The sequence below is a fragment of the Ranitomeya imitator genome, chromosome 1 (genome assembly GCF_032444005.1).
Source record: "Ranitomeya imitator isolate aRanImi1 chromosome 1, aRanImi1.pri, whole genome shotgun sequence".
Lineage (NCBI taxonomy): Eukaryota > Metazoa > Chordata > Amphibia > Anura > Dendrobatidae > Ranitomeya > Ranitomeya imitator.
This window is the reverse complement of record NC_091282.1, coordinates 740,369,234-740,395,855: the sequence shown is the minus strand read 5'-3', so window position 1 is coordinate 740,395,855 and position 26,622 is coordinate 740,369,234. Positions and strand designations below refer to the sequence as shown.

General features: G+C 43.7%; 1 protein-coding gene across 1 annotated transcript in view; it reads right to left on the bottom strand.

Moving 5' to 3' along the window:
- The window catches only part of MTHFD1 (methylenetetrahydrofolate dehydrogenase, cyclohydrolase and formyltetrahydrofolate synthetase 1), a 158,982-nt gene that overhangs the window by 18,652 nt on the left and 113,708 nt on the right, over nucleotides 1–26,622 (bottom strand). The window contains exons 17-23 of the mRNA XM_069733956.1: nucleotides 14,955–15,031; nucleotides 13,692–13,832; nucleotides 13,536–13,604; nucleotides 13,343–13,454; nucleotides 12,953–13,092; nucleotides 8,077–8,118; nucleotides 4,116–4,216 (exon numbers count right to left, since the gene is read on the bottom strand). Coding sequence (XP_069590057.1) covers nucleotides 4,116–4,216; nucleotides 8,077–8,118; nucleotides 12,953–13,092; nucleotides 13,343–13,454; nucleotides 13,536–13,604; nucleotides 13,692–13,832; nucleotides 14,955–15,031 — 682 coding nt within the window. The remainder of the gene's footprint in view (nucleotides 1–4,115; nucleotides 4,217–8,076; nucleotides 8,119–12,952; nucleotides 13,093–13,342; nucleotides 13,455–13,535; nucleotides 13,605–13,691; nucleotides 13,833–14,954; nucleotides 15,032–26,622) is intronic.

Genomic DNA, 26,622 nt, shown 5'->3' with positions numbered 1-26,622 from the left:
TAGACATTTTGAGAGGTCCCTGAAGAGGCCAGTGGGTTAGGGCAGAGGTCCCCAACCTTTTTTGCCCCAGGGACCGGCTTTAAGCAAGACCAGTTTTCCATGGCCCGGTGGGGTGGGGGTGGGGCAGGGGTGGGGCTCTGGTCATATGGGGGTGGAGTTATGGAGGGGTGGAGCTTAGTGCATACTTATCATGTAATTATGACATTTATAATGAGAATTTGATTCACACACACACATTCTCACACACACATTCTCACACACATTCACACACACACTCACACATTCTCACACATTCACACACACACACACACTCACACACACACACACACACACACACACACACACACACTCACATTCTCACACACACACACACACACACACACACACATTCACACACACACATTCACACACCCCTCTCACCTCTCCTCGCACTCTACCACAGCATCTCATTGCCTTCCTCTGACACAGCCGGCCGCTGAATGATGACGTCATCCAGCGGCGTGTCTGTGTGAGAGGAAGCAGGGAGACAGATCGCTGGGCAGCGGAGCTGCACGGATTTCTCCCTGCCTGCCGCAGCCACCCTGCAGGGGCTCCCCTCCACACATTGGGATCCGGCGCTCTGCAGCTTCTCTGCAAATGCCCCGGCTGCCCCCCCCCCTAGATACGCCACTGGGCGTGTCAGTGAGGAGAGCCTGCCGCCCCACCCCATCAGGAACACACCATGCTGCGCAGGAGGGCTGCCCCCTCGTCCTGCATAATGTTCTCTGCCGGGAACTGCGAGCTGTCACAGAGCGTGCTCTGACCAGGCGCAGGGCCGCGAAGCTAGCTGTCAGCGGCGCCGCGGACCGGCTGAAAAACCTCAACGGCCCGGTCCTGGTCCGCGGACCGGCGGTTGGGGACCTCTGGGTTAGGGGACAGTGGGGCAGAGGGGGGTGTCAGTCTGCAGTGCAGCTACTCACGGACCCGTCCTGGAAGATGTCCCACTTGCCGGTGGAGAACTCCTGCCCTGAGGTGCTGGATTCTGTGCCCATGGAGGATGCAGTGGCGAAGGTGTGGGGCGCGCTGCGTGAGCTCCTGCAGCTAAGAAGCGGTGAGCACACACAGACGCTGTCCCTGGAGGAAGGGGGCGGAGCCAGACAGGGGGGCGCCGATGAGCAGGCACAGTATGTCGGGTGGGAGAAAAGCCCGCCCGATGAAGAAGGAAGTGGGCGGAGCGCGGCACCGGAAGTAGGCCCCGGGAAAAGCCGGGGCCTATATTAGAAGCCGGTGCCCACTGAGAAGAACCCCTGTGGCGCAGACACTGCCCGGCAGAGCGGCGCTGAAGCCGCCGCATGAAAGAGAGAGCGCTGCCGCCGGATAAGAGTCGCCGGAGTAGGCCCCGGAAAAGCCGGGCCTTAAATTAGGAGCCGGTGACCGGAGAGAAGATCCCCGCGGCGCAGACGCTGCCCAGCAGAGCGGCGCGGCAGCCGCCGCATTTAAGAGAGGGAGCGCTGCCGCCGGTGAAGAGTCGCCGGAGTAGGCCCCAGCTGGCTGTGGAGGTGAGCGACGCCTGAGGAGCCGCTGCATAGAACGCTGAGGGGGGAACGCTGAGGGCAGCTGGTACGCCGCAAGTAGGCCCCGGGAAAGGCCGGGGCCTAAATTAGGAGCCAGCGACCGCTGAGGGAAAAGCTGCAGGCAGGAGTGTGCCGCAAGCAGGCCCCGGGAGGCCGGGGCCTGAAGGAAGAACGGCGACCGCTGGAGGAACGCGGTGGGGCATGGAAAGGTAGCGCGGCTGACAGAAAAAAACGCCACGTCAGAAAGAGCCACCGCGCAGGGAACGGGGAAAGTGCTGCAAATGCAGCGATGACCCCGCGCTGAGTCCTGGGAACCCCTTTAGAAATACTCACCTAGTAAAATCCCACGTCGTCTGCTACTAACCTTGAGAAGGTATCAGACGTCCATAGGAGCTGCTGATGGACGTCCTCGTCTCCTCCGACCGACAGGCTCTGGTAGGCGAGTGGGTGGGGGACGGGCCAGGACCGGACTTCTGAGCACGCTTGTGTGCCAGGCTCTTGGTCCTGCTGAGGGATCTATGAGGATACGGGGTGGCAGTACACGCCGTACTCATAGTCCGCTTGTGGGACTACAGGTGTGACTGCTCACCCTGTATCCCATCCGGAAAAAAACCTGAAAAGAAACGACGCACATTGAGGTAGATAAGGGTCTAATGAAAGACCCGTGTCCACCTCCTACTGACACTAAGCTAAACTGAAGAGTTTAATGCCAGTCGGTGGGGTGTACACTGCAGAGGAGGAGCTAATTTTTTTATTTGCATAGTGTCAGCCTCCTAGTGGCAGCAGCATACACCCATGGTTCCTGTGTCCCCCAATGAGAGGCGATAAAGAAACATAACCTTTAATTAGGTTACATAAAGTGATAAGCCTGGTCAGGAGGCATTCAGGGTCAATCTCTAGGGTCCATCATATGTAAGTACAGGAGGGGGTCTTCAAGTCCACAGACTCCCAGTAGTCAAAGGTTCAAACGAATCTGCCAACGTATTTTATATATTTATGCCGTCTAGGACCAGACACCATTCGGCGCTCCTCTGATGAAGCTTTTAATGAGGAAACGAGTAAGGAGATTCATTTGAACCCTTGGTTACTGGGAAACTGTTGGCTTGAAGAGCCCCTCCTTCCTGTACCTACATATGAGAAACCCTAGGGAACGACCACAGATGCCTCCTCATTCCAGTGAGACCATTTCTTATTTCACATGTGTATTGCTTTTTTTTAACTATTCTCCATTACTATACACCATCCTTGTTTTTTCTGTGCTTGGTCACCACAGTGTATAACAACTGGCTTGTGTTTAACAATTTGGGGTGTTGCATAGCGAAGAGTGTATGTATGCTATATTTGCGCCCATTAGTAGCGGATACTGGTGTGCTGTTTTTATGGCACTTTTTTATGCTCAATTTAGTTGTGTGAGGAGGTAAGCTATGAAATAACCCATTCTGAATGGTAGATCATGTGTTATCTACTGTATATAGAGGTGTAATCAGTCATTGTACAGGAGGAGGAGGTGAGCTGTGACATCACCTATTGTGTATTTGTTATCTACTGTATATAGAGGTGTTATCAGTCATTATACAGAGAGGGGGAGGAGGAGGAGGTGAGCTTTGACATCAAATTGTGAATGGTGGTTTCTGTGTTATCTACTATATAGAGGTGTTATCAGTCATTGTACAGGAGGAGGAAGTGAGCTGTGACATCACATATTCTGAATGGTGGATCCTGTGTTACCTACAGTATATAGAGGTGTTATCAGTCATTGTACAGAAGGAGAAGGTGACCTGTGACATCACCTCTTGTGAATGGTGGATCCTGTGTTATCTACTGTATATAGAGGTGTTATCAGTCATTGTACAGGAGGAGGAGGTGGTGACCTGTGACATCTATTGTGAATGGTGGATCATGTCATCAACTGTATATAGAGGTGTTATTATCAGTCATTGTACAGGAGGAGGAGGTGAGCTTTTGTGAATGGTGGATCCTGTGCTATCTACTGTACATAGAGGTATTATCAGTCATTGTACAGGAGGAAGAGGTGAGCTGTGACATCACCTATTGTGAATGGTGAATCCTGTGTTATCTACTGTATATAGAGGTGTAATCAGTCATTGTACAGGAGGAGGAGGGGAGCTGTGACATCACCTATTGTGAATGGTGGATCCTGTGTTATCTACTGTATATAGAGGTGTAATCAGTCATTGTACAGGAGGAGGAGGTGAGCTGTGATATCACCTATTGTGAATGGTGGATCCTATGTTATCTACTGTATATAGAGGTGTTATCAGTCATTGTACAGGAGGAGGAGGTGGTGAGCTGTGACATCTATTGTGAATGGTGGATCATGTCATCAACTGTATATAGAGGTTTATCAGTCATTGTACAGGAAGAGGAGGTGGTGAGATGTGACATCGCCTATTGTGATTGGTGGATCCAGTTTTAACACCTCTATATGAAGCAGATATCAGTCATTGTACAGGAGGAGAGGTGAGCTGTTATCAAAACTAAGTTCAATCTTTATCCTCTCCATGAAAGGCACAATAGAATAGTGAAAATAATGGTCCTTACTTAAAACCGTTAACAGCGACAACCACAGGTACACCAAACATGGTGGCATTCTGGATCTGTTTATTGAGATTACTGCAGCCCTTTTCCAGCAGCTCCAAGTTCTGAGACAGAGAATAATAGTATCCAGTATATATACTTACATTTTAATAACTATCGTTATGTAAATCATAGCGCCACAACTGACCATAGGTGATGTCTAGGTACTGCAGCTTATCCCAAATTACAGATAAAACTCATGGACAAGAGATATGTTTCTGGAAAATAAGCAGACCTTTCTTTTTAAAGCTAGGACAATCCTCATTATTTGCTGTAAATATATTCTAAAAGGGTGTCCCTCCTGTAGGGCCCCAACCTATCAAAAAAATGTGGGTACTATGACTGCCGTTCAACTAGAACCGTTAGCTGGCACCTGCAGTGTCCTGGGGTTGGCTTGCCTTTTATCGTAGATCTGGCGCTGCCCTGCTTGGAAAAACCATGCTGAGGGCACCCACATCCTCTGGTAAGTGGGGGTGCCACGTGCCGGAACATGAAAATTTGTGGATTTTTGGATCAGTACTGATGGAATAATGGTTGTGCAACATTTTAGTATGCTTTTTTATATTACTTTTTCTCAATTTTCACAAGGCAGCATATGGTTAGATATTTATTTATGCGTGAAATGCAGGCGCCAAATTTTCCAGGTGCTGGAAAAACGTTTAATCTTCCACACTTACATCTAAAACATAAATCCGAATATTGCTCGGTCTCTGACATGTGCAGAAGCAGATTTATTTCTGCTTATTACAAGGTCGCTCTGCTATCACAGGCAGCTGTCAGTGAAGGCCACGGGTGAGAAAATAGTCAAGGAAAAATTAGAGACAGAAACACCGTTGTGTGGGAGGAGAAGGGATGATTGTAAGACAGAGCTCTGAATGCCATTCTCACATGTTATTCTGCCTAATCACTGCCATGCTGATAGGTATTATAAGGCATAGTTTTATGTAAAGTAGTGCACCTCTCTAGACTGGGAACAAACAAGGGGTGTTGTCAGAAATGAGCTCAGAAACCTGCAAAATTGTGAATACAGCTGTGGACCATTTTGTGACTCACTATTAGTAGAATATCCGTGCTAATTTAATGATCGCTTCTATGAAAAATTACTGATCCCAGACTACAGACCCTGAACAAGCAGGATTGAACATTTTGGACTACCGAGCTTAAAAACCTGCAGAATTCTGACTACAGTTCTGAAATATATTCTAATTTATTATCAGTAAAAGACCAGTGCTTATTTAGTCTTTACCTGGAGGAAAAATGACCCATCCATTTCATAGACACTGAACACGCAGTGTGCACTTTGGGAATTGAGCTCAGGAAACCTGTAGAATTGTGAATACAGCACTGGACTGTATTTTAATTCATTATCAGTAGACGATCAATGCTAATTTATTCATGGCATGGAGGAAAACTGATCCAAGCCAGATTGTGAACAAGCAGTGAATATTTGGAGAAATGAGCTCAGAAACCTGCAGAAGTATGAATACATCTGGGCCGTGGTAGAATTCAGTATTAGTAGACGATAAATGCTAATTTATCGCTTGAAGAAAAAAAAAAATGACCCATGCAGATTGCACATAATGAACTCAAGGAATATTAACAGAACTGAATTCAGGAACCTGTAGAATCGTGAATACAGCTCTGGATTGTCTTGCAATCTGTATTAGAAAAAGATCAGTGCTAATTTTGTTTTAGTTGAAAAAAAAAAAGGGTCTCATCCCAGATTGCAGACACTGAAAAAGCATGGGTTGTTGAGAGAGTTGTGAGTACAGTTCTGAAATAGTTTGCCTGAGCTCAATAATTAAAGGGAACCTGTCACCCCCAAAATGGAAGGTGAGCTGAGCCCATCAGCATCAGGGGCTTATCTACAGCATTCTGTTGAGGGCAGAGCAAAGTACTGCAGTGCGCAGGCGCTGGGCCTTTCTGACCTTTCCCGCCACGTGCGCACTGCAGTACTTTGCTCTGCCTTCAACAGGGCAGACAAAGTACGCCTGCGCCGGAGCCGCAGCGTGAAGACAAGAAGAGGACATCGTAAGAAAATGGGAGGCCCCGGACCGGACCGCGATGCCCATCGGACCGGACCACAGCGGGACCTCCCCTGGGTGAGTATAATATAACCGCTTTTTCTTACCTTTCAGGATACATCGGGGGCTTATCTACAGCATAACAGAATGCTGTAGATAAGCCCCTGATGCTGGTGGTCTTAGCTCACCTTCCATTTTGGGGGTGACAGGTTCCCTTTAAGTAATATGACTGCCTAGGACCCAATGTCGAGCTTTGCTTAACTCCTATGAGAAATCAATTTGCTCTACTGTATTTTGATGAAGTTAGATTTTACTAATTGAAATTATTACACCAGACCTGATCCATCCCAAATTACAAACAATGAACAAGCAGTAAGGTATCATCAGAACAGAGCTCAGAAAGCTGTAGAATTGTAAATACAGCTCTGGACTATAGTGTAAATTCAGTAAAAGACTAGTGCTTGTTTAATTTGAACTTGGGAGAAAAATTACACATCCCAGATTCCAGACACTGAACAAGCAAGTAATATTTAGAGAATTGTGCTCATAGAGCTGCATAATTGTGAATACAGCTCTGGACTGTATGTTGTAGTTCAGTATCAGTAAAAGATCAGAACTAATTTAGTCTTCACCAAGAGAAAAAGTGTCCTATACCAGATTACAGACACTGAAAAAGAAGGGAGCAATGGGAGATTTGAGATCAGGAACCTGCAGGACTGTGAATACAGCTCTGGCCTGTTTTGTAATTGAGTATCAGTAAAAAACCTGAACTAATTCTGTTTCAGCCTAAGGGTATGTGTCCACGTTCAGGATTGCATTAGGATTTGGTCAGAATTTTTCATCAGTATTTGTAAGCCAAAACCAGGAGTGGGTGATAAATACAGAAGTGGTGCATAGGTTTCTATTATACTTTCCCTCTAATTGTTCCACTCCTGGGAACATGAACAAGCAGCGCGCGATCTGCGCTATCACCCCCTGTCATCGGTGGGGGCGGCCATCTTCCTGGGGCCGCGCGTGCGCAGATGGAGTGGTCTGCTGCACGGGGCTTCAGGAAAATGGCCGCGGGATGCCGCGCGTGCGCACAAGAGATCGCGGCGGCCATTTTCCCAAAGCCGAGATGCAAACTATTTTGCAGCATAGGTGGGGAATCAGGGTACACTACATACACTATTGTAACGCACAGCGCAGGCCCTATTTAACAGTATTTATATCTCAATCTGAAAAAACGGGGTGACAGGTTCCCTTTAAGCTCAGTAAAGTTGCAGAACTGTGAATACTGCTCCGGATTACAGTATTTTGTGATTAAAAAATGGCATAGGCAGCATTTACACTGGTCGGTTATGGAGAACGATTTTAGGAATACTTATTTCCCAATCATCTGACCTGTAAACAGACTGTTGATCATCCAAGACATTTTTTTGTAGGGTGAAATATGTTTGTCGGGTGAAGTGATTTTTCAGCTTGCTTTAAAAAAAAAAATAAAAAAAAAAGCCATTGCTCTTGCCAGGACATTATCCTATAAAGATCTTTATATGCACATAGAGAAGTAGGTCTGTTTACAGAAGCTATTAAACGACTTGCCGATCGGCTACACAAATGTTTCGTATCTTGAGACTGAAATGATTACGGCCCTGATAACGATGTCAAAGCTTGACTCCTGAGTTCTGACTGGTGGTGTTCACGAATATTAGCATTAGTCAGGAGAAGGAAGCGGGACTCCTAACGTAATGATTAGTGCCTGGCGCAGGCACGGAGAATTCATGTGAATACAGCTCTTGTTTCAGGGCAAACCATGCACCGCAGCGGGGAGCGCTTCAGTGCGGAACACGAGCAAATGACTACATCTCTCGCTCGTCTATTTATAGGGCAGCAATAGAAAACAGCCACTTATAGGCTCTCACCTCTTCTGTATACTCCTTGGGCAATGGGACCCCGGCTGTAACCTGGGAAGAAAAATAAGGGAAAAAAAAGGCGCTTTTCAATACAGAGTATATTTAGCAGCTGCCGGTATATATTCATTCCAATGCTACAATGTCATTTCTACTCAATTTTCTGAAACCTCAAAAAAAAAAAAAAAAAAAATCTTCTAAAAAGGAAACAAACTGTACAAAATTTACATAGATCACGATAGTTAGCCGACTTGTTTTAACAATCTTGTCTATTAATTGGGAAATCACATCATATATTACTCAGCAAACACCCTGCCCTAATACATAGGAAGGAAGATAATCTCAATCCAAACAATCACAGGTTCAGGATTCCGTTCAGGCAATAAAGTCCACCTTTTTTTCATTTTTGTAGTGCTGTTTTCCTTTTTCTTTCATATCTTATACCACTCGCAATAGTGGTTTGGAAAGCTCTGCACATTTTTTCAAGGTAGTATTTTGAGATAGATATAGATATATATATACATACATACACAGTACAGACCGAAAGTTTGGCCACGTTCTCATTTAAAGAATTTTCTGTATTTTCATGACTATGAAAATTGCACATTCACACTGAAGGCATCAAAACTATGAATTAACACATGTGGAATTATATACTTAACAAAAAAGTGTGAAACAACTGAAATTATGTCTTATATTCTAGGTTCTTCAAAGTAGCCACCTTTTGCTTTGAGGACTGCTTTGCACACTCTTGGCATTTTCTTGATGAGCTTCAAGAGGTGGTCACCGAAAATGGTTTTCACTTCACAGGTGTGCCCTGTCAGGTTTAATAAGTGGGATTTCTTGCCTTATAAATGGGGTTTGGACCATCAGTTGTGTTGTGAAGAAGTCTGGTGGATACACAGCTTATAGTCCTACTGAATAGACTGTTAGAATTTGTATTATGGCAAGAAAAAAGCAGCTAAGTAAAGAAAAACGACTGGCCATCATTACTTTAAGAAATGAAGGTCAGTCTGAAAAATTGGGAAAACTTTGAAAGTGTCCCCAAGTGCAGTTGCAAAAACCATCAAGCATTACAAAGAAACTGGTTCACATGAGGATCGCCCCAGGAAAGGAAGACCAAGAGTCACCTCTGCTTCTGAGGATAAGTTTATCTGAGTCACCAGCCTCAGAAATCGCAGGTTAACAGCAGCTCAGATTAGAGACCAGGTCAATGCCACACAGAGTTCTAGCAGCAGACACATCTCTACAACAACTGTTAAGAGGAGACTTTGTGCAGCAGGCCTTCATGGTAAAACAGCTGCTAGGAAACCAATGCTAAGGACAGGCAACAAGCAGAAGATACTTGTTTGTGCTAAAGAACACAAGGAATAGACATTAGACCAGTGGAAATCTGCGCTTTGGTCTGAGGAGTCCAAATTTGAGATCTTTGGTTCCAACCATCGTGTCTTTGTGCGACGCAGAAAAGGTGAACAGATGGACTCTACATGCCTGATTCCCACCGTGAAGCATGGAGGAGGAGGTGTGATGATGGTGTGGGGGTGCTTTTCTGGTGACATTGTTTGGGATTTATTCAAAATTGAAGGCATACTGAACCAGCATCGCTACCACAGCATCTTGCAGTGGCATGCTATTCCATCCGGTTTGCTTTTAGTTGGACTATCAGTTATTTTTCAACAGGACAATGACCCCAAACACACCTCCAGGCTGTGTAAGGGCTATTTGACCAAGAAGGAGAGGGATGGGGTGCTACGCCAGATTACCTGGCTTCCACAGTCTCCAGGAAACTCTTTCAAGATTGTTGGTAAACCATTTCCGGTGACTACCTCTTTAAGCTCATCAAGAGAATGCCAAGAGTGTGCAAAGCAGTCATCAAAGCAAAAGGTGGCTACTTTGAAGAACCTAGAATATAAGACATATTTTCAGTTGTTTCACACTTTTTTGTTAAGTATATAATTCCACATCTGTTAATTCATAGTTTTGATGCCTTCAGTGTGAATGTACAATTTTCATAGTCATGAAAATACAGAAAAATCTTTAAATGAGAAGGTGTGTCCAAACTTTTGGTCTGTACTGTAATTATATATATATATCTATATCTCATTTTAAAAATATTAAAAATAAAGAAATTAAAATTATAGAACAAAATAATCAATTTGGTGCAACCATGTCCGTAAAAGTCTGAGCTATAACAAAAGTTAAAATTAACTTCTTGTTTCCATTGTCCGTAGCAGGCCGCATTAATCTCATAAAAATGATTTTGCTCCCTAAATTCAACTATTGCCTTCAACATAGTGCAGTAACTGTACCAAAATTCTTCTTTACCAGTTTAAATTCTCACGTTACTTCATTTGTGTGGGGGAAAGGCAGGCCCAAGATCAAACTAACTGCTCTGCAAAGACCTAAACAGGAGGGAGGAGCGGCACTGCCAGATTTTTTTTTATATTATTTGGCGGGACAGGCTAAAGCATTATGTAAATGGATGCCTCATAACTATCTCCCTAATTCTGAAAATCACTTAGTTAGTTCTGTTGGTGCTAAATGTCCGCTGGGTCTTTTGGAATCGGGGAAAATAAGCGCTCCTAGTTTGCTGCCCATGATTCGATTGGCGAGATCCACTTGGAAGAAAATTAAAAAAAGTTACTGGATTTGGGGACATTGTGGCTGAGATGCCTCTGTGGGATAACAGTTATTTCCCGACGTTAGTGAATCACCCATCTACAAAATTTTGGGTTTCCTATGGGGTTCTTTTGATGGGAGATTTATAAGATCAGGGGTTTTTTATGTCCTTTGAACAACTACAAAATAAATATGACCTTCCAAGATCTCAATTTTTTCGATACCTGCAACTCAGATCTGCCGTTCAGTCATTTGTCAGGAATGAGGGGATGAACCGTAACATCTCATCTTTACCTCTGATAGGTATTCTTAAGTCCCAGGGACCTCAGGGTCTTATCTCGTCCCTATACACATATCTGCTATCAGCGGGAACGAACTCGGTTGTGGATTCGGTGAGAGGCAAATGGGAGGGGCTTTTTCCTGATATGCAAAGTGAGGAATGGGAGGATATTTTGGAATCCCCCCTCAGAGTCTCCCCATCAGCCAATAATAAGATGACCCAATTATATATAATCCACCAGTCATATTTGACTCCGTTGAGACTTTGTCGGATGGGTCGATACTCGACGTCGGAATGTTTGCGTTGCCACTCACCTGACGCTGATTTTGTACACATGATATGGCAGTGCCCCATAGTCTCTCATTACTGGAGGGAGGTGACGTCATTATTAACTTCAATACTGTCAATTCCGATTCCTCTTGAACCCTTAATTTGCCTGTTTGGAGTGTGGGACGAGGAGGCCTGGGAACACCATACGGGGATTTTTCTACGAGAAACACTTTTCTTGGCAAGGAAGCTGCTAGCTATGCGGTGGATGGGGAATTCACCCCCCTCCGTTAGGTCCTGGATTGAACTGGTGAATGCAGTCGTCCCCAATGAACGCACTCTTTATCAGAATAGGGGCTGCCCGTATAAGTTCAGCAAAATTTGGGAAAGATGGAACGCCTCTCATCTCACTCTGTGACCTGACTAAATGGGAGAAATGTGGTTTACCTGGTCCTTTGATCTGCAAATATTGCGCAATGGGAAAGGAACAAGATAAATAATGTATTCAACTTTGGTTAAGTGGCGGCTTAGTAGTTCTGGAGGTTTAGTTTGGTTGTAGTTCAAGAACCCTATGTTCTGACTTTCATAATTTAGTACATACGTTTTCTATATGTGAAATGATTGACATATGTATGTTCTGTCCTTTTCAATCCCTGTAATGTAACCACGCAGATTAACGACAAGGACAAATATGTATGCTGTAATTTTATTCTATGTTTAATAAATAAACGAATTTAAAAAAAAAAATTAACTTCTTGTAGGGTAAACTGTGCAAACAATTCTGAAGGCCAAAAATCACCTTTTTATGGTCACCGCACCTCCCTCCCAAAAATTGCAATAAATGGTGATCAAAACGTCAACTCTACCAAATGCAATCAAAACGCCAACTGTACCCCAAAACTGTAACAATAAAAATGACGGCCCACCACCCAAAAAAATAAAGTCTCACCAACCACCATTGACGGAAAAATAAGTTTTTTTTTAATGTTTTACAAAGTTTTTTTTTTCACCCATCAAAATAGTAAAAAAAAGAAAAACTATACAAATGTGGTATTGCCGTAATCGGAGTGACATGGAGTATCATGTTGCCAGGTCATTTTTACCCCACAATGAAAACTGTAAAAAACACCCCTCCCCCAATAAAAATGGCAGAACTGTGGATGCTTTTTTAGCATTTCACTCCATTTGGATTTTTCCCCCCTTATTTTTTTAGCACATTATATGGTATCATGAACTTGAAAAAACAAGCACTCCTTGGAAGTAGATAAGGAAAAGACGTAGGTGCAAAAATAAAAAAGGGCCAAATTCCAAACGGGCTAAAAAGGATACGTCCAAAATAACAACCAATTTCCTTTACTGTCCCAATGCTTCTGAAATTAAACATTAAGCAACTTTGCAATGGATTCTGATTAAAAACTTGGCTCTCTAAATACAAATACACCCGGTGTACTGCGATCCTGCTTAACTTCCTGCAGCTGACGGATTTTCCATAGTAAAAATTCTATTCACATAACATCAGGATTAGTGGAGGATCAGTCAACGCACAGAATTTGCTTTTTGTCTGTAACCATAGAGATACATAAGTTGCATAGGAGCTGTAAACAGTATACGGTACAGTTTTGAAATCAAGACTACGTTAACTTTTCGGTTTAGATGTATGGGGACAGTAAAACTTAATTGTAAAAGTGCACATATTCTCTGTACAGGAAATACAGCACTCACTGTTGGACCTCCCCCGTGCATCTTAAGTGCTCTCACTGTAGCTACCAGCACCACCACATGAGGGCGTAAACCAGAATATCTGCATTTGATATCGAAAAACTTCTCCATTCCAATATCGGCACCAAAGCCGGCCTCGGTCACTGCAAGACAATATAAGACGTAAGGAGGGTTACAACCTCAAATTCTGCCTGCCTCTACAACATGTCCGAGTTTCTTGGTCAGTGTCTAGAAAGAATTCCAGAACAACTGGACCAAAACAAACAACCTCATATATACTCATGAGGCTGTTGATTTCGGGTCAGGAGATCCACATGTGGTCTGTGAAACTCGGGACATGATAAATCAGCTTTAATAGAGGATTCCCCACATTTCCACGAATGGGATAATTACCGACAAATCCTTCCGGTCCAACCAATTTAAGTGCGATTTTATCAGCCAAAATAGAGGAGTTCCCATGTGCAATGTTGGCAAATGGTCCGGCGTGAACAAACACGGGATTTCCCTGTCCAAAAATAAAAAATACTAGTAATTCAACAGCTGAAGACCCTAAAACTGGTGTCAATCCGAACTAAACAAGACATACCTCTAATGTCTGCATCAGATTGGGCTTTATTGCATCTTTCATCAAGACAGCCAAAGCCCCGCTGACTCCCTAAGAAAACAGAAAAAAAAGGTAATTTCCCCCAAAATTCTTAGATTCCATTACCATAACCTCCCCCCTCCACCAAAAAAGTCTTACCAAGTCTTCAGCGGTGACAGGAGCTCCTTGTTTGCTGGTAGCTACCACCATTTTACTCAACCGTATCCTCATGTCATCTACACCGTCGGTAAGAGCCAAGACGGCCATTATTTCACTTGCAACCGAAATGTCGAATTGTGCCTGCATTACATGAAGAAATTAAATTACAGAACAAGTTAATCATGGATTTATTACTTGGTCAGCCTTGAATCCAAGACACCAACGCTCTAGGTTAGCCTTGAATCCAAAACACCAGTGCTTGGTCAACCTCAAATCCAAGACACCAGCACTCTTGGTCAACCTGAAACCCAAGACACCAGCGCTCTTGGTCAGCTTCGAATCCAGGGCACCAGAGCTCTTGGTCAAACTCAAATCCAAGATACCAGTGCTCACGGTAAACCTCAAATCCAAAACACCAGCGCTCATGGCAAACCTCAAATCCAAAACACCAGCACTCTTGGTCAAACTGAAATCCAAGACACCAGCACTCTTGGTCAGCCTCGAATCCAAGGCACCAGAGCTCTTGGTCAAACTCAAATCCAAGACACCAGCACTCACGGTAAACTCCAAATCCAAAACACCAGCGCTCATGGTCAACCTCATATCCAAGACACCAGCAATCTTGGTCAGCTTTGAATCCAGGGCATCACTGCTCTTGGTCAACCTCAAATCCAAGACACCAGTGCTCTTGGTCAACCTCAAATCCAAGACACCAGTGTTCTTGGTCAACCTCAAATCCAAGACACCAGTGCTCTTGGTCAACCTCAAATCCAAGACACCAGTGCTCTTGGTCAACCTCAAATCCAAGACACCAGTGCTCTTGGTCAACCTCAAATCCAAGACACCAGTGCTCTTGGTCAACCTCAAATCCAAGACACCAGTGCTCTTGGTCAACCTCAAATCCATGACACCAGCGCTCTTGGTCAACCTCAAATTCAGGACACTAGCGCACGTGGTGAACCTCAAATTCAAGACACCAGCACTCTTGGTGTACTTCAAATCCAAGACACCAGAGCTCTTGGTGAACTTCAAATCCAAGACACCAGTCCTCTGTCCTTGTCAACCTCGAATCCAGGATAATAGAGCTCTTGGTCAACATCAAATCCAGGACACAAGAGCTGCAACGCATCAGTGCTAACCACTGAGAAACATACTCAATATCCACACTTAGCATCCCTCCAACCCCCAAAAGTAAGATACAGGTTACTGTCAAGTCTTCATTAGTTTTCAGAAAATTACATTGCTATTGTAAAGATATATTACCGTCCTAGAGAAACCCTTCTCTGTTGGAGACTGGCCAATGGTCATCTTCCGAAGGAATCGATCATTGGTGTCCATCACTAGAAAAAAAAAAAAGGAAACGTCTAAGAATGAGGCTTACATCATTGCAATCGGTATGTCACTAAATTGCACTGAATGATCAGTAAATGTGCATATTCAAAGAGCTTGTCTGTCCACCTTTTTTTTTTCCTTACTTAAAGGGAACATGTCACCCCCCCAAGCGTTTTCAACTAAAAGAGCCACCATGAGCAGCACTAATGCTGCATTCTGTCAAGGTGGCTCTTTTATTTGGGGTCCCTTCCAATGCTTCTATACAGTTATATGAAAAAGTTTGGGCACCCCTATTAATCTTAAGCTTAATGTTTTATAAAAATTGTTTTTTTTTTGCAACAGCCATTTCAGTTTCATATATCTAATAACTGTTGGACACAGTAATGTTTCTGCCTTGAAATGAGGTTTATTGTATTAACAGAAAATGTGCAATCTGCATTCAAACAAAATTTGACAGGTGCATAAGTATGGGCACCCCACCAGAAAAGTGACATTAATATTTAGTAGATCCTCCTTTTGCAAAAATACCAGCCTCTAGTCGCTTCCTGTAGCTTTTAATGAGTCCCTGGATCCTGGATGAAGGTATTTTTCACCATTCCTCTTTACAAAACAATTCCAGTTCAGTTAAGTTTGATGGTTGCCGAGCATGGACAGCCCTCTTCAAATGATCCCACAGATGTTCAATGATATTCAGGTCTGGGATGGCCATTCCAGAACAGTGTAATTGTTCCTCTGCATGAATGCCTGAGAAGATTTTGAGCGGTGTTTTGGATCATTGTCTTGCTGAAAGATCCATCCCCTGCGTAACTTCAACTTTGTCACTGATTCATGAACATTATTGTCAAGAATCTGCTGATACTGAGAGGAATCTATGCGTCCCTCAACTTTAACAAGATTCCCGGTGCCGGCATTGACCACACAGCCCCAAAGCATGAAGGAACCTCCACCAAATTTTACTGTGGGTAGCAAGTGTTTTTCTTGGAATGCTGTGTTTTTTGGCCGCTATGCCTTTTTGTATGACCAAACAACTCAATCTTGGTTTCATCAGTCCACAGGACCTTCTTCCAAAAAGAAATTGGCTTCTCCAAATGTGCTTTTGCATACCTCAGCCAACTCTGTTTGTGGCGTGCTTGCAGAAACGGCTTCTTTCGCATCACTCTCCCATACAGCTTCTCCTTGTGCAAAGTGCGTTGTATAGTTGACCGATGCACAGTGACACCATCTGCAGCAAGTTGATGCTGCAGCTCTCTGGAGGCGGTCTGAGGATTGTCCCTGACTGATCTCGCCATTCTTCTTCTCTGCCTTTCTGATGTTTTTCTTGGCCTGCCACTTCTGGCCTTAAAGGGAAGGTGCCGCATTTTATTTTTTGTATTAAAAATAATTGTTTATATAAACAATTATTTTTCATACAAATTTTTTTTTTTTTAACTTTAACATTTTTTTTTGTTATTAATTTTTTTTTGAGCCACTGGGCGCCGCCATTTTCCTTTGCAGGAGTGTAAGCGTAGCTGCACGACACTTACACTGCAAATACGGCAGCCCTGGGCATAGACATCTGCGGTCGGGAGCCGACCCCATACCTAGCATTATAAGCTGACCTCTGCTCTGGTCACGCCCCCTGAGCCGTCCACACCACAGCAGAGGTAGGAGGTCGGCGCCATCTTCCTGGAGCTCACAGTGTGCTGTGAGCTCCAGCTTCCCAGGATAATCGCAGGAGCCCTGCGGTTACAGGAGGATAAGGAGGAGACCATGGACTGAGGGAGAAAGGACTCAGCAGCGAGCCGTGAAGTAAGTATCAGTGGGGAGGGGAAAGGCAATATAATCCTCTCCTTTGTGGTGCTGACTCTGAGCAATGTATCTCCTCCCATGTGTGTTACTGTGCTGAGCTGTGTATCTACTCCTCTCCTGTGTGATACTGTCTGCTGAGCCATGTATCTAATCCTATCCTGTGTGACACTGTGCTGAGCCTTGTATCTAATCCTACCCTGTGTGATACTGTGCTGAGATGTGTATATAATCCTCTCCTGTGGGATACTGTGTGCTGAGCCATGTATCTAATCCTATCCTGTGTGATACTGACTGAGCTGTGTATCTAATCCTATCCTGTGTGATACTGTGCTGAGCCATGTATCTAATCCTATCCTGTGTGATACTGTGCTGAGCCTTGTATCTAATCCTCTCCTGTGTGATGCTGTCTGCTGAGCCGTGTATCTAATCCTACCCTGTGTGATACTGTGCTGAGATGTATATCTAATCCTACCCTGTGTGATACTGTGCTGAGACGTGTATCTAATCCTCTCCAGTGTGATACTGTGCTGAGCCGTGTATCTAATCCTACCCTGTGTTATACTGTGCTGAGATGTGTATCTAATCCTCTCCTGTGTGATACTGTGCTGAGCCTTGTATCTAATCCTACCCTGTGTTATACTGTGCTGAGATGTGTATCTAATCCTCCCCTGTGATATTGACTGCTGAGCTGTTTATCTAATGCTATCCTTTGTGATACTGATGGCTGAGCCATGTATCTAATCCTATCCTGTATGATACTGACTGAGCTGTGTATCGAATCCTCTCCTATGCACTCCTCTCCCCCGTTTTGTGTGATCTATATGGCGTCGTTATGTGAGAAGTATATGCCGGTATTATGTGTGATCTATATGGCGGTATTATGTGTGATCTATATGGCGGTATTATGTGAGAACACTGGTAGTATTATGTGAGATCTATATGGCGGTATTATGTGTGAAGTATTTGGCGGTATTATGTGTGAAGTATATTGCGGTATTGTGTGCTCTGTATGGCGGTATTATGTGTGCTCTATATGGTGGTATTATGTGTGCTCTAAATGGCGGTATTACGTGTGCTCTATATAGCGGTATTATGTGAGATCTATATGGCAGTATTATGTGAGAACACTATGGCGTCGTTATTTACGATCTATATGATGGTATTATGTGAGAACTATAGGACAGCATTATGTGTGCTCTATATGGTGGTATTATGCGTGATCTATATGGCGATATAATGTGTGATCTATATGGCGGTATTATGTGAGATCTATATGTCGGTATTATGTGAGAACACTATGGTGTCGTTATTTGTGATATATATGATGGTATTATGTGAGAACTATAGGACAGTATTATCTGTGATATATATGGCGGTATTATGTGAGAACACTATGGCAGTATTATCTTCATAAAGCGGACCCATTCTATGGTGGTTCTGGCTGAGCAGCTACACACGGGTTTGAAGTAATAGAGGGGACAGCATGACCTACAGTTAGGTGCCTTCAGGGGAAGGCTGGTGAGGCAGCTGAAGAGAGGGGTCTCATTTTTATTGTTACTGTATGGCTACATTTTCCCCCAGCGTCACCCCGACTGCGCCTGTCGCCTCGCTTTCACACATTGCCAGGACAGGATGGAGAAGACAGGATCTGAGGAGGGGAAAGGGGTCTGCATGCAAAGTCTGGATCAGAACAGGCCATCAATCCACAGAAAGGTTTCCTGGATTTCTGAGGAGACAGTCCATCCATGTGTATAAAAGACAGCGCTCTATGTACAATCCCTGGCTGCTCCACGCACTGAACATGGTGCCCCCCCATAGACCAGCACACTGCTCTCCTGAAATACTCTGCGCTGCTGTCACCCTGCTCCCTCCACCACATATCTCCCAGAATCCTTGCTGCCTGCCATCCTCGGTGACTGTCTACTTGTCAGTATAACTCTGCAGTCACCAACAAAATGGCTGCTCACTGGGTTCCTGAATATCATCCTCTCTTATCCCTTACCAAACACCAGAAGGGGAGGAGAGGAGACATCACACACGTCAGCAGACTCCGCCCATAATTACTGCAGTGCAGTAATGTGAGATAGTTGTACACTAGGTTTTTGTCAAATTTCATTACCTGCTCCCCCTAGTGTTTAAAAGTGGAAATTCCAAACCTTTTGAAATTATTTTTCATATTTTACTAAATTATAAACAAATGATGTTTTTTAAGAAAATTTAAACATTAATTCTTTACATTTTTTCAATCGATGGAAAAATTTTTTTTTTTGATGGCACCTTCCCTTTAACAAGAACTGTACCTGTGTTCTTCCATTTCCTTACTATGTTCCTCACAGTGGAAATTGACAGGTTAAATCTCTGAGACAGCTTTTTGTATCCTTCCCCTGAACAACTTTGTTGAATAATCTTTGTTTTCAGATCATTAGACAGTTGTTTTGAGGAGCCCATGATGCCACACTCTTCAGAGGAGATTCAAACAGGAGAACAACTTGCAAATGGCCACTTTAAGTAGCTTTTCTCATGATTGCATACACCTGGCTATGAATTTCAAAGTTCAATGAGGTTAGAAAACCCCCAAAAGTGCTTTAGTAAGTCACTAAAAAGTAGGTAGGAGTATTTAAAACAAGAAAATGATATGGGTGCCCATACTTATGCACCTGTCAAATTTTGTTTGAATGCAGATTGCACATTTTCTGTTAGTACAATAAACCTCATTTCAAGGCAGAAACATTACTGTGTCCAACAGTTATTAGATATATGAAACTGAAATAGCTGTTGCAAAAAAAACAACTTTTATAAAACATTAACCCCTTTCTGCCATTAGACGTACTATTGCGTCCATGTGGGGTGGGCTTTACTTCCCAAGGACGCAATAGTACGTCATATGCGATCGGCAGCGCTCACGGGGGGAGCGCCGCCGATCGCGGCCGGGTGTCAGCTGTTTATCGCAGCTGACATCCGGCACTATGTGCCAGGAGCGGTCACGGACCGCCCCCGGCACATTAACCCCCGGCACACCGCGATCAAAGATGATCGCGATGTGCCGGCGGTGCAGGGAAGCACCGCGCAGGGAGGGGGCTCCCTGCGGGCTTCCCTGAGCCCCCCGCAGCAACGCGATGTGATCGCGTTGCTGCGAGGGTCTCACCTCCCTCCCTGCTCCCTCCAGCCCCGGATCCAAGATGGCCGCGGATCCGGGTCCTGCAGGGAGGGAGGTGGCTTCACAGAGCCTGCTCAGAGCAGGCACTGTGAAGCAGCCTGCACTCCTATCAGATCAGTGATCTGACAGAGTGCTGTGCAAACTGTCAGATCACTGATCTGTGATGTCCCCCCCTGGGACAAAGTAAAAAAGTAAAAAAAAAAATTTCAAATGATGAAAAAAAAAAAAAAAATATTATTCCCATAAATACATTTCTTTATCTAAATAAAAAAAAAAAAACAATAAAAGTACACATATTTAGTATCGCCGCGTCCGTAACGGCCCGACCTATAAAACTGGCCCACTAGTTAACCCCTTCAGTAAACACCGTAAGAAAAAAAAAAAAAAAACGAGGCAAAAAACAACGCTTTATTATCATACCGCCGAACAAAAAGTGGAATAACACGCGATCAAAAAGACAGATATAAATAACCATGGTACCGCTGAAAACGTCATCTTGTCCCGCAAAAAACGAGCTGCCATACAGCATCATCAGCAAAAAATTAAAAAAGTTATAGTCCTGAGAATAAAGCGATGCAAAAATAATTATTTTTTCTATAAAATAGTTTTTATCGTATAAAAGCGCCAAAACATAAAAAAATGATATAAATGAGGTGTCGCTGTAATCGTACTGACCCGAAGAATAAAACTGCTTCATCAATTTTACCAAACGCGGAACGGTATAAACGCCTCCCCCAAAAGAAATTCATGAATAGCTGGTTTTTGGTCATTCTGCCTCACAAAAATCGGACTAAAAAGCGATCAAAAAATGTCACGTGCCCGAAAATGTTACCAATAAAAACATCAACTCGTCCCGCAAAAAACAAGACCTCACATGACTCTGTGGACCAAAATATAGAAAAATTATAGCTCTCAAAATGTGGTAACGCAAAAAATATTTTTTGCAATAAAAAGCGTCTTTCAGTGTGTGACGGCTGCCAATCATAAAAATCCGCTAAAAAACCCGCTATAAAAGTAAATCAAACCCCCCTTCATCACCCCCTTAGTTAGGGAAAAATTAAAAAAATGTATTTATTTCCATTTTCCCATTAGGGCTAGGGTTAGAGTTAGGGTTAGGGCTAGGGTTAGGGCTAGGGTTAGGGCTAGGGTTAGGGCTAGGGTTAGGGTTAGGGCTAGGGTTAGGGCTAGGGTTAGGGCTAGGGTTAGGGCTAGGGTTAGGGCTAGGGTTAGGGCTAGGGTTAGGGTTAGGGCTAGGGTTAGGGCTAGGGTTAGGGCTAGGGTTAGGATTAGGGTTAGGGCTAGGGTTAGGGCTAGGGCTACAGTTTGGGTTGGGGCTAAAGTTACAGTTAGGGTTTAGATTACATTTACGGTTGGGAATAGGGTTGGGATTAGGGTTAGGGGTGTGTCAGGGTTAGAGGTGTGGTTAGGGTTACTGTTAGGATTAGGGTTAGGGATGTGTTTGGATTAGGGTTTCAGTTATAATTGGGGGGTTTCCACTGTTTAGGCACATCAGGGGCTCTCCAAACGCGACATGGCGTCCGATCTCAATTCCAGCCAATTCTGCGTTGAAAAAGTAAAACAGTGCTTCTTCCCTTCCGAGCTCTCCCGTGTGCCCAAACAGGGGTTTACCCCAACATATGGGGTATCAGCGTACTCAGGACAAATAGGACAACAACTTTTGGGGTCCAATTTCTCCTGCTACCCTTGGGAAAATACAAAACTCGGGGCTAAAACATTTTTTGTGGGAAAAAAAAAGATTTTTTATTTTCACGGCTCTGCGTTATAAACTGTAGTGAAACACTTGGGGGTTCAAAGTTCTCACAACACATCTAGATTAGTTCCCTGGGGGGTCTAGTTTCCAATATGGGGTCACTTGTGGGGGGTTTCTACTGTTTAGGTACATTAGGGGTTCTGCAAACGCAATGTGACGTCTGCAGACCATTCCATCTAAGTCTGCATTCCAAATGGCGCTCCTTCCCTTCCGAGCTCTGCCATGCGCTCAAACGTTGGTTTCCCCCAACATACGGGGTATCAGCGTACTCAGGACAAATTGGACAACAACTTTTGGGGTCGAATTTCTCCTCTTACCCTCGGGAAAATACAAAACTGGGGGCTAAAAAATAATTTTGGGGGGAAAGATTTTTTTTTTTAATTTTCACGGCTCTGCGTTACAAACTGTAGTGAAAAACTTGGGGGTTCAAAGCTATCACAACACATCTAGATGAGTTCCTTAGGGGGTCTAGTTTTCAAAATGGTGTCACTTGTGGGAGGTTTCTACTGTTTAGGTACATTAGGGGCTCTGCAAATGCAATGTGACACCTGCAGACCATTCCATCTAAGTCCTCATTCCAAATGGAGCTCCTTCCCTTCCGAGCCCTCCCATGCGCCCAAACAGTGGTTCCCCCCCACATATGGGGTATCAGCGCACTCAGGACAAATTGGACAACAAATTGTGGGGTCGAATTTCTCCTGTTACCCTCGGGAAAATACAAAACTGGAGGCTAAAAAATAATTTTTGTGGGAAAAAATTTTTGTTTTATTTTTACGGCTCTCCATTATAAACTTCTGTGAAGCCCTTGGTGGGTCAAAGCGCTCAGCACACATCTAGATAAGTTCCTAAGGGGGTCTACTTTCCAAAATGGTGTCACTTGTGGGGGGTTTCTACTGTTTAGGTACATTAGGAGCTCTGCAAACGCAATGTGACACCTGCAGACCATTCCATCTAAGTCTGCATTCAAATGGCACTCCTTCCCTTCTGAGCCCTCCCATGTGCCCAAACAGTGGTTCCCCCCACATATGGTGTATCATCGCACTCAGGACAAATTGGGCAACAAATTTTGGGGTCCAATTTCTCCTGTTACCCTCAGGAAAATACAAAACTGGGGGCTAAAAAAATAATTTTTGTGGGAAAAATATTTTGTTTTATTTTTACGGCTCTGCATTATAAACTTCTGTGAAGCACTTGGTGGGTCAAAGTGCTCACCACACCTCTAGATAAGTTCCTTAGGGGGTCTACTTTCCAAAATGGTGTCATTTGTGGGGGGTTTCAATGTTTAGGCACATCAGTGGCTCTTCAAACGCAACATGGCGTCCCATCTCAATTCCTGTCAATTTTGCTTTGAAAAGTCAAACGGCGCTCCTTCCCTTCCGAGCTCTCCCATCCACCCAAACAGTGGTTTACCCCCACATATGGGGTATCAGCGTACTCAGGACAAATTGTACAACAACTTTTGGGGTCCAATTTCTTCTCTTACCCTTGGGAAAATAAAAAATTGGGGGCGAAAAGATAATTTTTGTGAAAAAATATGATTTTTTATTTTTACGGTTCTACATTATAAACTTCTGTGAAGCACTTGTTGGGTCAAAGTGCTCACCACACCTCTAGATAAGTTCCTTAGGGGGTCTACTTTCCAAAATGGTGTCACTTGTGGGGGGTTTCAATGTTTAGGCACATCAGTGGCTCTCCAAACGCAACATGGCGTCCCATCTCAATTCCTGTCAATTTTGCATTGAAAAGTCAAACGGCGCTCCTTCCCTTCCGAGCTCTCCCATCCGCCCAAACAGTGGTTTACCCCCACATATGGGCTATCAGCGTACTCAGGACAAATTGTACAACAACTTTTGGGGTCCAATTTCTTCTCTTACCCTTGGGAAAATAAAAAATTGGGGGCGAAAAGATAATTTTTGTGAAAAAATATGATTTTTTATTTTTACGGTTCTACATTATAAACTTCTGTGAAGCACTTGTTGGGTCAAAGTGCTCACCACACCTCTAGATAAGTTCCTTAGGGGGTCTACTTTCCAAAATGGTGTCACTTGTGGGGGGTTTCAATGTTTAGGCACATCAGGGGCTCTCCAAACGAAACATGGCGTCCCATCTCAATTCCAGTCAATTTTGCATTGAAAAGTCAAATGGCACTCCTTCGCTTCCGAGCTCTGCCATGCGCCCAAACAGTGGTTTACCCCCACATGTGGGGTATTGGCATACTCAGGACAAATTGTACAACAATGTTTGGGGTCCATTTTCTCCTGTTACCCTTGGTAAAATAAAACAAATTGGAGCTGAATTAAATTTTTTGTGAAAAAAAGTTAAATGTTCATTTTTATTTAAACATTCAAAAAATTCCTGTGAAGCACCAGAAGGGTTAATAAACTTCTTGAATATGGTTTTGAGCACCTTGAGGGGTGTAGTTTTTAGAATGGTGTCACACTTGGGTATTTTCTATCATATAGACCCCTCAAAATGACTTCAAATGAGATGTGGTCCCTAAAATAAAATGGTGTTGTAGAAATGAGAAATTGCTGGTCAACTTTTAACCCTTATAAATCCCTAACAAAAAAAAATTTTGGTTCCAAAATTGTGCTGATGTAAAGTAGACATGTGGAAAATGTTACTTATTAAGTATTTTGTGTGACATATCTCTGTGATTTAATTGCATAAAAATTCAAAGTTGGAAAATTGCGAAATTTTCATAATTTTCGCCAAATTTCCGTTTTTTTCACAAATAAACGCAGGTACTATCAAATAATTTTTACCATTGTCATGAAGTACAATATGTCACGAGAAAACAATGTCAGAATCACCAGGATCCATTAAAGCGTTCCAGAGTTATAACCTCATAAAGGGACAGTGGTCAGAATTGTAAAAATTGGCCCGGTCATTAACGTGCAAACCACCCTTGGGGGTAAAGGGGTTAAGCTTAAGATTAATAGGTGGTCCCAAACTTTTTCATATAACTGTATTTCTTTTTATAATTTTTCTGCCATACCTTTAGTCTGTCCGGGAGGCATGTCTTCCCCCGGACACAAACGCCTCCCAGCCATCACTCGGCCCCTCCGTGCACCGCCTCCTGTGCCTTCATTAACGTCCCCGGCGCCTGCGCTGTAAGCTCCTTTTCCGGGCATGCGCAGTTTTCGCTGCCCTTCAACTCACATCACATGATGGGAACTTACAGCACAGGTGCTGAGGACGTTAATGAAGGCACAGGAGGCGGCGCATGGAGGGGCCGAGTGATGGCTGGGAGGCGTTTGTGTCTGGGGGAAAAAGACATGCCTCCCTGACAGAATTCAGGTATGTCGGGCAAATAAAAAAAAAAACTAATATTGCAGCGTTGGAAGGGACCCAAACTAGGTGGCTCTTTTAGTTAAAAACGTCGGGGGGAGGGGGGTGACAGGTTCCCTTTAAACATGTAATTTTGGTTAAAAACAATTTTTGTAATTGGGTTTCATTAAAGCATTTGCACCACGTACTTTCTATAGCCTCTGTGTTGTGCTGTCTATTGCTGGCTGCAGAATTAGTTAATTGTATTAATGTAACTAGCTTAATATCCACAGAGCATTACAAACATCAGTATCTCTGTCCCCATTGGGCCTAACAATCAGCATTCCCTATTACGGCTCTAGAGTGTGGGAAGAAACTGGAGATCCAGGAGGAAACCCACGCAAACACAAGGAAAACATAAAAAAATTAATGCAGATGTTGTCCTTAGTGGGACTTGAAATCAGGACGACCCCAGCACTGCAAACTAACAGTGCGAACCACTTAGCTGAGTTAACTGAGAATCTGTCAGTGAGCTCATTTTGATGGTTCAATGGTTTTGTAAGACTTATCTGTCTTATCCTGAGCTCCTCTCAGCTGATTTATGATCAAATGCAATTGAGCAGGGAAACAAGGAGCCTGTAAAAGCAAAACGGTGCAATATTTTTAATGAAACTGAATAGCAAAAATGTTTTTGATCCCAAAATATATGCATTTAGGTAAAACAAATGACTGCAGCTATATTTTACTATTCCGACAGATTTATTAACATAGATTTCTTAACATGTCAACCTTTTCACGAACAAGAAAACGGACCAAGTTTCACCAGCGATTGGTCCAAGTGTCATGAGTTTTTTGTGTATGTGGGAAAAAAAGAAAACTTTGTCCACCTTCTAACAGTCTGGGAAGATCAGACCACACTCGGATGTCACGCCAGTGCGGTCCAATTTTTTCACAGACCTACAGACTTGCATTGCCGATGTCAATCTGACGATCTAATCAAAATCAAACCTGTCTCTGATTTTCCACAGACACGTGAATGACCCCATTCACTATTAGAAGTGCGAGTGCTATCCGTAAAAAACCTATATAGCACTTGTATGCAAAAAACGGATGTCTGAATGAGGCCTTAGTCAGAAGTTTGTTGCTGCAGAGATCTATGGCACTCTCTCATCGTGCAGCTCTGGGAGCAAAACATGTCGGCACCTTCTCCAAGCCCCAGCCTAATATTTTTGCAATAGGGTTCCATTTAAAATGTTGGACCTCTGCGTTCCTGCGGAACGAGTTGCCATTGAATCTGTTAGAGAGCTCAGTCTGACAGCTGGTGTGTAATGCTGATCTCCCCTCTTATGAACCATCTCTTAAACTTAGATTTGGTCATAAAACAGCAAAGAAGAGCTCAGGAGAAGAGAGATAAGGACCTTGTTGTCAAAACGAGCTCACTGATAGATTCAATGTAAACTCATTCCACAGGCTGTAGAAGACAAATGATCCACTGCTTTTAAATTCCTTTAATCTGGGACTGGGTGGTTCAAAAGAATGCTGACAATCTGACACGTAAGCAAATAATGTCATGTTAGCTTGCACATTGATTGATCATGTTGCACTAGTAGAGG